The sequence below is a fragment of the Myotis davidii genome, unplaced genomic scaffold (assembly GCF_000327345.1).
Source record: "Myotis davidii unplaced genomic scaffold, ASM32734v1 scaffold164, whole genome shotgun sequence".
Taxonomy (NCBI): Eukaryota; Metazoa; Chordata; class Mammalia; order Chiroptera; family Vespertilionidae; genus Myotis; species Myotis davidii.
Genome location: NW_006296417.1, coordinates 1,029,319 through 1,039,586, shown reverse-complemented (window position 1 = coordinate 1,039,586; position 10,268 = coordinate 1,029,319). Strand labels below are relative to the sequence as shown.

The following is a 10,268-nucleotide window of genomic DNA, read 5'->3' as shown; positions in this document are numbered from 1 at the left end:
TGGAGATCGAACCTCAACCCAGGCTTGTGTCCTTGACTGGAATCGAATCTGGGACCCTTCAGTCCACAGGTCAACGCTCTGTCCACTGAGCCAAACCAGCTAGGGCTTGTTTCCAAGTACCTGAGGCTCTCCATCGCTTTCTGGTGTCGACCTGGACTAATTTCACTGATGGCCAGCTGTCTTCTAGAGTTCTGGTCAACCTCGGCACTGGGTATCTCACTTTGGTTGCCTCCTGCACGCCCCCTACTGGGGATCACGCCGGAAACCCAGGTCCAGCCGAGTGTGTCTGTCAGAGCACTTACCTTTCAGGCTGGGCCTCCCCAGGTCTCCCTGAATTTGGAGTTGGGGGGAAGGGGCAGGAATCTGCATCTCCGGGAGGTTTCCGGTGCCGAGGGGCAGCCTCCCCCCCAAACAGCCAAAACAGATGCGGAGGGGTCCCACATCTGTACTCCCACGTCTTTGTAATTGTGTGGACTCTGGAGAGTTTCCGTGGTGCACAAGGTGCGTTACCTTCCTTCATTCTTCTCTCCTCACAGCTCCCGAGGACGTTGTGAGACGGCAGGAGGCTTTGGCGGCCGCGCGCCTGAAAATGCAGGAGGAACTAAACGCCCAAGTAGAAAGGCACAAGGAGAAACTCCGGCAGGTAGGGCTGCTCCGCCCTCAGCCACAGGGTCTTTAAAAAAAAAACTACACTTAGTTGATTTTATTCTAAGCTGACAACAGTTAGCAAGGTTCCTGTAATCACACCTCCGTATCCAAAGTGGAAGTATACTTTTTGTTTCCTTTTTATTTTAAATATTTTTATTGCCCTGGCCGGTTTGGCTCAGTGGATAGAGCCTCAGTCTGCAGACCAAAGGGTCCCAGGTTCAATTCTGGTCATGGGCACATGCCTGGGTTGTGGGCTCTGTCCAAGGTGCAGGAGGCAGCCAATCAATGATTCCCTCATCCTCATTGATGTTTCTATCTCTCCCTTCCCCTGAAAGCATTTCTCACCCCCAGCTGCCCCCCCGGCAGCCTGATTGCCCTCACCCTGCCTGCCTGCCCACCCTGCCAGGGCTCTGGGATCAGTGGCAGAGCAGAGATAGGCATTTCCCACGTGGCCTGTGCTCCGCCATTAATCCCCACCCACGGAGGCCCTGCCTGCCCTATGATCAGTCGCTGCCCACCCTGCCATGGCTCTGTGATCAATGCTGCACAGAGGGAGGCTCTGCCCACCCAGTGGGGCTCTGCTATGGGCCCTCCCAGGCACGGCTTGGTCTGGAAGGAGGTCTGGAAGTTTGTCCAGAAGGTCTCCTGGTCTAATTAGCATATTACCCTTTTATTAGTATAGATTGCTTTCAGAGAGGACTTTCAGAGAGGATGGGGGGGATAGAAACATCAATGATGAGAGAGAATCATTGATTGCATGCCCGCCCCCCCCACTGGGGATCAAGCCCACAGCCTGGGTATGTGCCCTTGACCAGAATTGAACCCGGGACCAGGTCAACGCTCTGTCCACTGAGCCAAACCAGCTAGGGCTTGTTTCCAAGTACCTGAGGCTCTCCATCGCTTTCTGGTGTCGACCTGGACTAATTTCAGTGATGGCCAGCTGTCTTCTAGAGTTCTGGTCAACCTCGGCACTGGGTATCTCACTTTGGTTGCCTCCTGCACGCCCCCTACTGGGGATCACGCCGGAAACCCAGGTCCAGCCGAGTGTGTCTGTCAGAGCACTTACCTTTCAGGCTGGGCCTCCCCAGGTCTCCCTGAATTTGGAGTTGGGGGGAAGGGGCAGGAATCTGCATCTCCGGGAGGTTTCCGGTGCCGAGGGGCAGCCTCCCCCACAAACAGCCAAAACAGATGCGGAGGGGTCCCACATTTGTACTCCCACGTCTCTGTCATTGTGTGGACTCTGGAGGTGAGTCCTGGGAACGGACTCGGCAGCATCTTGTCAGCTGAGGGCAGCGCTCTCCTTGTGCGATTTGTTAGGGGACGTCTTGTACTTACATTTTTGCTTCTTAGTGGCTCTTGCCGCAGGATTTCAGCCACCATCTGCGTGTGGAGGGTGTCATGGCAGCAGAGCACACACATTCTAGTTGAGGCTGCCTGTCTCACATGCCCCGGCCTGCTGGGGCCTCTCTTCAGGGGATAGAGGGCGAGCAGTGATGGGCTAAGCGCAGGGCTGAGATGGCGTTTTGAAAGATTTGTTGGGGGCCCTACGAGAGGGGAAAGGAAGAACCACGGACGGAGGACCAGCTGTGACCCAGTCTGGCCCAACAAAAGTAAACGCAGACTGGACTGCTCCGCTCCAGCCCAGAGGTTTCTGGGCCCCCTCTGCACTCCGAGGAAGCCTGGAGGGCAGCAGCCCAGTGGGTCGTCCCGGTGGCTTTTGTTTCTGTGCGGGCTGGAACTCGGAATGAGACTGCCCACGCTCTGGTAACCTAAAATTTACCACTGGCACCTTTCTGTGACTAATTTTTTTAAGCATATAGGTTAGAAAAGCAAAGGCAGGCTGTGATGTCACAGGCAGGCACTAGGGGAAGTAGGGAAAAGCAAAAAGATAACCTTTCCCCCCTATAGGTGGTAAATCGCACAAGGAGAGGATTTGGCCTCTTGGCTGCAAACCTTATTTATAAGCCTAGTGCACACCACACACAAAAACCTATGCATTGGGATGGGGGATCAGGTGAGCAGGGGCACCAGCCCCCGGTCCCCACCTGGGTTCCGCCTGCCAGCGCGGGTCTTTTGCAAGAGGCGGCTGCTGCCCATGATCGGCAATCGGGGCAGTAAGCTGCCGCCCCCCCAATTGCTCCACAGTGGGAGTGGGGGCTGCGGAGGATGGGCTGCAACCCGCCCCTGTGCCCACCGCAGCCTGTTGCCGCACTGGACCCCGCCCTAGTAAAAAATTTTTTTAAAAAAATGCAAACCCTCCTCTGGAACCTTTTGCTGCTCTTCTGCCAAATGACAGTCCCTACCCAGATGGCATTGCCTGAGGCACGTTCCTGGCATAAATGGGGACCGGGGACCATTCGGTGGGATGCTTCTGCATGGCCTGGCTGGCACCTCCCTGAAACCCCCACACTAGCTGCACTGGGGTAGGGGGTTTGCTTGGGGACTACTGGTCGACCTCTAAACCCAGGGCATTTTTACCTGACTGGAGGGAGCTTGACACTTTCCTGCAAATTTTTTTTTTAATTTTTTTTGCTGGGACATCTGGTCGACCCCAGCAAGGTGCAACCCCCCTTCTAACTCACTCCCCCTACACTCCAACCTGTCAAGGCCTTTGTACCTGAAGGCAGAGTGGTCTTACAGTCACCCACTCACTCCCCTCCTTCATTCCCCTCAGCTTGAGGAAGAGAAACGGAGAAGGAAGATTGAAATGTGGGACAGCCTGCAAGAGGGGAAAAGCTACAGAGGTCATGCCAGGAAGCCTCAGGTGAGGCCCCCCCGACGAGACAGCGAGCCCCCCATCCAACTGTCAGGTAGAACATAATACTCACTTTGAGCCTTGCCTCTCCCCTCCACACAGGAAGAAGACAACCCCAGCCCTTCTACTTCGTCCAGCCTCCCCAAGCGGCCAGCAGACAGGAAGCCCCTACGTGGGGGTGGTAAGGACCACCCCACACCCAAAGCTCTGCTCCTTCCTCTCTAGGAAGGCTCCAGGGGCAAGGAGGTGGGAGGCTTGGAGAACTCATGCAGAGAGTGGTAATAACCCTTCACAAGGCCTGGGAGTTAGCAGCCTGCTCAAAGTCAGATACCCAAGACGCATTTTATTGAGGAGGTCCCAAACGAGGAGAGCATGGTGACCAAACGCTCAGAGCCGGGTGGACGGGATAAAGGGCCCCTTTTCTTTGCTGTCACTGCAGGTTATAACCCTTTGTCTGGGGAAGGAGGAGGAGCCTGCACGTGGCGACCTGGACGCCGAGGCCCATCAGCTGGCGGATGAGGCTAAGAAAGCCTTGCCCGTGTCACTCGACACGAAGCAAGCCCAGCCCTCACCCCAATCCCCTTCAATTGCCTTACGCACCCTTTCTCACAGTGACCAAGGGGCTCACTCCTGTCCTCCACCTGCACAGCACCCACCAGGCAACAGCGGGTCCCCACCTCCGAAGGAGGCACCTGACCCAATCAAGAACACTGGGACCTAGAGGAACAGCCCCCTCTCACAGCCCTTGGCTGCTGCTAGGACAGTCTCTGTGATAGGTTGCGTCGAATGACGTCCTCCTTGTAAATGGTGAAGCCACCACCAAGGATTACCGAGGCTCACAGTTGACGGGGTTTCTGTAGATCTGCACAGAACACTTTGCCAGGTATAAACGTTTTTAAAGCTGCTGTCTTTATGCACAAGGCCTCTCTTTCCACAGCCGCCTTCTACTGTGGTCATTACCCTCGCAGTGCGCCTCCTCCCAAGCCCCTACACCCAGGGCTGCCACACTTCCTAGAGGTGTAGTTGCTTCTCCACCAGAACCTCCCCTTGCTCAGAAGGGCAGGGAAAGGAAAGGTCGCCCAGCAGCACACAATGTAGCCCAAGGGGGCCGGCCACACAGCCACTGCGCTCTAAGCCGGGGGGCTAGGACAAGCAAATTAAATTCCATATACGGCAACCACAATAGCTACACCTGAGTGGGCAAAGGAGCAGCGGGGATGACAGCGGCAAAGTCCCTCCAACAACATGGACACACCACTCACCAGGAGGGAGCAGGGCCCACACCCCCACAGCGAAGGCCTGGGTAGGCCCAGGCCCGCAAAGGCCCCCACAGCCAGACGGCACCAGGTGTGACACCCTGGGTCACTACTCAGGGCCATCTCACCCTCACGGGCTGGTCTCACGTGATCCAAAACACAAGCCTCCCTGCCCCCTGAAGGCCTGTCTCTGGTGATATCGAGACTCAAAGCAGGGGCCCAAGGTGCAGCCCTTGCAAACGTTCCAAAGAGGGCTCACTGGTAAACCATGCACCAACTTGAGGGGCAGACAGCTAACCCCCATGCCAACCTTGGCCATGGGATTCCCTGGGCATGTCAAGCCTCCTACATCAACTGTGGCTCACCCACTTGACCTCTACACTGAGATGGCTCCCAGGGCAGGGCTTACACCCAACATGCACAACACCCTGCAACTGCACACAGGCAGCCTACTTGCAGAGGAGCACACAGCCCAATCAATGGGTTTCTCCCCCCTGGCTGGTGGGGTTGCCACCACCAAAACACTGGAGGCTTGGGCCCCAGTCCCAGCTTACAAAAGCAAGGACCCAAGCACCAGGGGGCTCATCCCCCCTGCTGCCCTCCACAAGGACCAGCTGCAGGTTAAGACCTTTCACATCTCACCCAGGCACAGCTTCCACCCGGCCCATCCAGAGCACCCACAGCAGGGCTGGGGAACCCTCACTGGGGCTTGGTCCCCTGCACATGGAAGATTAAGTGCTTTCTCAAGGAAATGCAACCACATAATAAAAGCATCAAATACAGAGAAGCAGTTTGGGCAAAGCCATAGGGCAAGCTTCAGTGAGCCACAGCCACCAGCTGGGCACAGCAACAAAGCAAGTATGGGTAACTTGTATGGGTTACAAGTATTTGTAACCAAGTGCAAATCCCAAGCAAGCAGGGCCAAATGAGCATAGAAGCACCCCATCAGCAAGAACAGCCATCACACATTACGGCCCAGGCCCCAGCACCACAAGAACCAGGCCAGAGAGGCCAGGACAATAGCACTGAGGAGCAGGCTTGAAAGGTGATCCACAACTACAGTTCCCAGGGCCTTGAAGCCACCAGGTCAGAGCCACACTCACCCCTTCCTGCCTTTGCACAGACAGCTTAGCCACACCACTGGCTTTTAAAGGATTTGGGCTTTGTGGGCAGCTGGTTCAGCCACCAAGCAGGAACCACAGTGGTAGCTTTTTCCAGAGGTTTCAAAGCAGGACAGGAACTAGAGTGACAACTGAGAGCAGCACCCGTGGGCATCATCCAGGGCCCAAGCTCCCACACCAGAGGGAGACAAGCTAAGGAGCAAGTGGTCCCTGAGGTTCAATGCTGAACGCCAACACCATGAGGATGAGCAGGGAGAGAGCAAGGGCCACAGGGTCCACACCCCTGCCCTCCACACACCTCTCCCAGGCAGGGAGCAGCAGGGTGAAATGGGCACAGCACCCAACCGCGTTAGGTCCAGCTCAACAGCCACGAGCAGCAGCCTGGGAAGCTCCCAGCAGAGCCCAGGAACACAAGCTCAGAAAGCGCACTCAGCTGAGTCAACAAAAGCCCAGGGGGGGCCTTTTGCAAGGCGAGATCACAAGGCCCACCCTGAGCATCAAAGGGCATCACAGAGCCACTGGGCAAGAACGCTCACCACCTTTGGTCACTGGAGCCCATGACAGCCCAAGGAGGGGCCTCAAAGTGGGGGTCAGCCAGGCACATTATCCAAGGCATGGATCACACGGATGAGAACCACACTCACCGCCTTTGTGCACCATGGCCAAGGGCTACAACCACCTCCTGCACCCACTCAGGCAGCCCCTGCAGGCAGAGCCTGGTGTCAGGTTGTCGTCAAACCCTGAGGCCTAGTGGTCCACCCATAGAACCAACCTGGTCAGCCACCCACCACAGGGTTATTACCAACCTGGTGGTACAAAACGCCCATTTCCGATAAAAAAAATGACTGTGCCTGTTGGCCAGTCCTCAGCACGGGTCACACGGGCATCCTCGAGTGGTGGCCTGGTCACTGATCCCTCCCCTCACCCCTTTTTCTACCATTGAGCAACTCACAGCCATCTGGTCAACCCTCATGGCCTGGCAACAGCAAACCAGAGCTGGTTTGACCCCAGGAAAGGTCCCGTTTGGGTCCAGGATGGAAACTAACGCTTCCACGGAGGCGGCCCCCAGAGGGGGACATGTGTGGCCGCCCTTCTACTCCGTGCTCCCTTCAAAGTGTGCCAGCCCTCCCCTCCAGGGAGACCTGGCATCCCAACCAGGGGCCCTTCTCAACCATCAAATGCGGGGCCCTGTCCGTCCGTGTCTGCATCTGAGGACTCAAAAATTCTACTGAGGCACCTTCTGCTGAGCAGGCCTCCCTCCGGGTGTGGAGCACCCAGCCCAATTCCCCACCAAGCCCCAGTGTCTGTGGGTACCAGTGGCTGCTGGTCCAGGCGACCACACTCTGGGTAAGTTGCGGTGAGACACCCCTTAGCCTGCTAAGTACGATACCAGGCAAATCGATACGGCGCCAATGCCCGGGTGTGTCAATAATAGAGCCCCAAGGCCTCTGCGGGAACCTCCTTCTTCCTCGAGAGGAAACAAAAAAGCGACCATAGGCCACTGCCCTGACATCTGCGTGTGAGCTGCAGCCCCAGTCCTCCTGGCGCCCAGACCTGGCCAAGACCTCGTAGCGTGTCTTCAAGCCCGCCCGCAACGGGGAGAAAGACGCGGTTGACTGCACAGCAAGCAAAGGGGTCCACCCTCTGCGGGAGCCTTCCGTGATGGCAAGCAGAAGCTGGTGCGCGGGCCTCACGCTTTTCTCTCGCGTGAGTGGGCAGCAGCCCGGGGAAGAGGGTGAAGACACCTGTGGCAGAGACGAGGGCAATACCGCAGTCAGCATCCTGGCACTCGAATGAATGCCAGGCCCAATGTGGGCCTCTCAGCAGCATAGGCAGAGCCGGGAGGTAGATCAGTTCAACCCCAAGCCCTACGCGCCCAGAGAGCCGTTTGTTTCGCAATTTACTGCAGGGAGCAAGCCCTTGACTCCCTGAGGGCAGAAAAGACCGATTCCGGGCCCTGCAAGCTGGTGACAGGCCTGAACCACACAGGGCATACGGTCTCCCAGAAACAGGATCCCGCTACCCAATTCTCCTTCACGCCAGTCCATTTCTGTCCACAAGACCGAGCCCCACTCTAGCGGGGGTGCCTGGAGTAGGGGTTAACTCCCTTTTTGCCTCACAGAGCCTTGGTTGCCTCCCAGGAGAAGAGGCACTGGCGGATGCAGTGGGTGCCCTCTTGGCCAGCACACACTTGGGTCATGAATTAGGTTTAAAGCAAAGACCCCATCACACTGCAGGCACCAACTTCCAAGTAAATAAACATAAGCACCGAGGCCCAGCAGCAACCCTGCTATTGCCACAGCCCCCTGAGCTCTCTTGGGCGTTCGGCCCACTCTCCACCCCTTACCTCTGGCCCGTCTCTGGATGATCAGGGGGAGAATTCCATACTTTCCAGTGGTTTCCGTAAGAGCACAGCCTCCTACACATGCTTGAAGTACACACACGCTGGGCCAGCCCCCACCTCGGCAGCAAGCCCCAGACAAGCCTGATCCGATGGCCGGCACTCACGGAGCCCAAAGCCAAGGGTGTTACGTCCTCCACTTGGGTTGAAAGTTAAGCTACACAACACAGCAGGCAGTCTCCAGCAAGCACAGCAGTCCCAACACCGGGAGCGGGAATGTAGCCGGAATGGTCACGGGACTAGCCGCCTCCAGCCCTTGGCGCTCTCTTTGGGCCCTGCAGCCCTTACCTATTGCTCTGTGGGTCTGCGCAAAAAGGCCGTGGAAGCATTTCACCCACACACTGCCCCGGGCCGGCCCCACCTCGAGACAGGTGCCAGTAAAAGTCCGGACCAATGACTGACACACCCATGTGTGAGCAAGCGAGTTCTCCTTCCTCTCCAGGTTCAACGCAGCTCGGAAAAGAACAGGAGAGGCGTATGTGTACATAATGCCCCGGGCCGGCCCCAACCTCAAGATTGAGCGCCAGTAAAGCCCAGACCAACGACCGACACCCACGCGCGTGCATGGACCTGTCCTCCCTCATCAAGCACCACCCAGGGCACCAGCCTCATCTCCTGGGAAGGTCGAGCGTTCTGGGACCAGACCCCCCACTCGGCTCCTCTGTCCTTGGCAGAGCACTAGCCCAGCTCCAGTGGGCTGAGGGGCACCAATAGGTGCTGGTCTGACTGGTTCAGTTCCGTGCAGCCCCACACCTGGGCTGGGACTTTGCGTGAAAAAACGTTCAATGCGGGCTCGGGAAAGAACAGCAGAGGCGTATGTGTACATAAATGCCCCGGGGCCGGCCCCAACCTCAAGATTGAGCACCAGTAAAGCCCAGCCCAACGACTGACACCCACGCGTGTGCATGGACCTGTCCTCCCTCATCAAGCACCACCCAGGGCACCAGCCTCATCTCCTGGGAAGGTCCACTGCTCTGGGACCAGACCCCCACTCGGCTCCTCTGTCCTTACTAGAGCACTAGCCCAGCTCCCGTGGGCTGAGGGGCACCAATAGGTGCTGGTCTGACTGGTTCAGTTCCGTGCAGCCCCACACTTGGGCTGGGACTCTGCGTGAAAAAATCACCACCTACAGCACTGGAGGTACAACCTGGAGTGAACAAACGCAGCATGGATGGCCACGCGTGGCCGGCACAACCTTGACACCACCACCAGCCCACTGGAACCCCTCCTCAGGCATCAGGACCACGTCCCACCTCTTAGGCTACTGCCCTGACCCTCGGCGTGGAACTGAACCAAGGACGTGCCTTATGCACACCGCGGACGGGCCCACGGTGGCTTCCACAAGTGTGCGGGCCCTATGGCAGTGGCTCCTGCGGACAGAACCCCTGCAGCTTTTGCGAACCGGCCCACTGTGGCTCCCGCAAGCAGGCAGACCACTCAGGTGAACCTTATACGAGCAGTATTTCTCACAGGCGGGCTCCCGTGGTTGCATCTACGGTCAACAGCTCCCGTGTGTGGGCACCCTGTCTCCCACAGACAAGGCTCAGGTGAACCTTATACGAGCAGTATTTCTCACGGGCGGGCTCCCGTGATTGGATCTACAGTCAGCAGCTCCCGTGTGTGGGGCACCCTGTCTCCCACAGACAAGTCCAAGGCAGGGACAGGACAGGCCCACAAGCTGGTGGTTCCGCAGACTGACGGAACCCCTGCAGTTCCTGACAGGCCCACGGCAGGAGAACCCTACAGGCAGTGGCCTCCACGGAAGGGCAGGCCTACAGCAGGTGGTTCCCACAGCTGGTCAGAACCACTGCAGCCCCCACGGGCAAGCAGGCCCATAGCGTGGCTCCCGCAGCCGGACAGGACAGGCCCACAAGCTGGTGGTTCCGCAGACGGACGGAACCCCTGCAGTTCCCGACGGGCCCACGGCAGGAGGACCCTACAGGCAGTGGCCTCCCACGGAAGGGCAGACCTACAGCCGGTCAGAACCACTGCAGCTCCCGCAGGCAGACAGACCCACAGCCGGATGAAACCAGTGCAGCCCCCGCGGGTGGGCTCACAGCTAGTGGCTCCCGCAGCCAGACGGAACC

At 57.9% G+C, this 10,268-nt stretch overlaps 1 protein-coding gene across 1 annotated transcript in view; it reads left to right on the top strand.

Moving 5' to 3' along the window:
* Positions 1–4,312, top strand: part of VIMP (VCP interacting membrane selenoprotein) — a 6,941-nt gene extending 2,629 nt beyond the window's left edge. Inside the window, exons 2-5 of the mRNA XM_006771772.2 lie at positions 537–643; positions 3,323–3,412; positions 3,506–3,584; positions 3,843–4,312. Coding sequence (XP_006771835.2) covers positions 590–643; positions 3,323–3,412; positions 3,506–3,584; positions 3,843–3,922 — 303 coding nt within the window. The 5' untranslated portion in view covers positions 537–589 and the 3' untranslated portion in view covers positions 3,923–4,312. The remainder of the gene's footprint in view (positions 1–536; positions 644–3,322; positions 3,413–3,505; positions 3,585–3,842) is intronic.
* Positions 4,313–10,268: the final 5,956 nt, after the last annotated feature.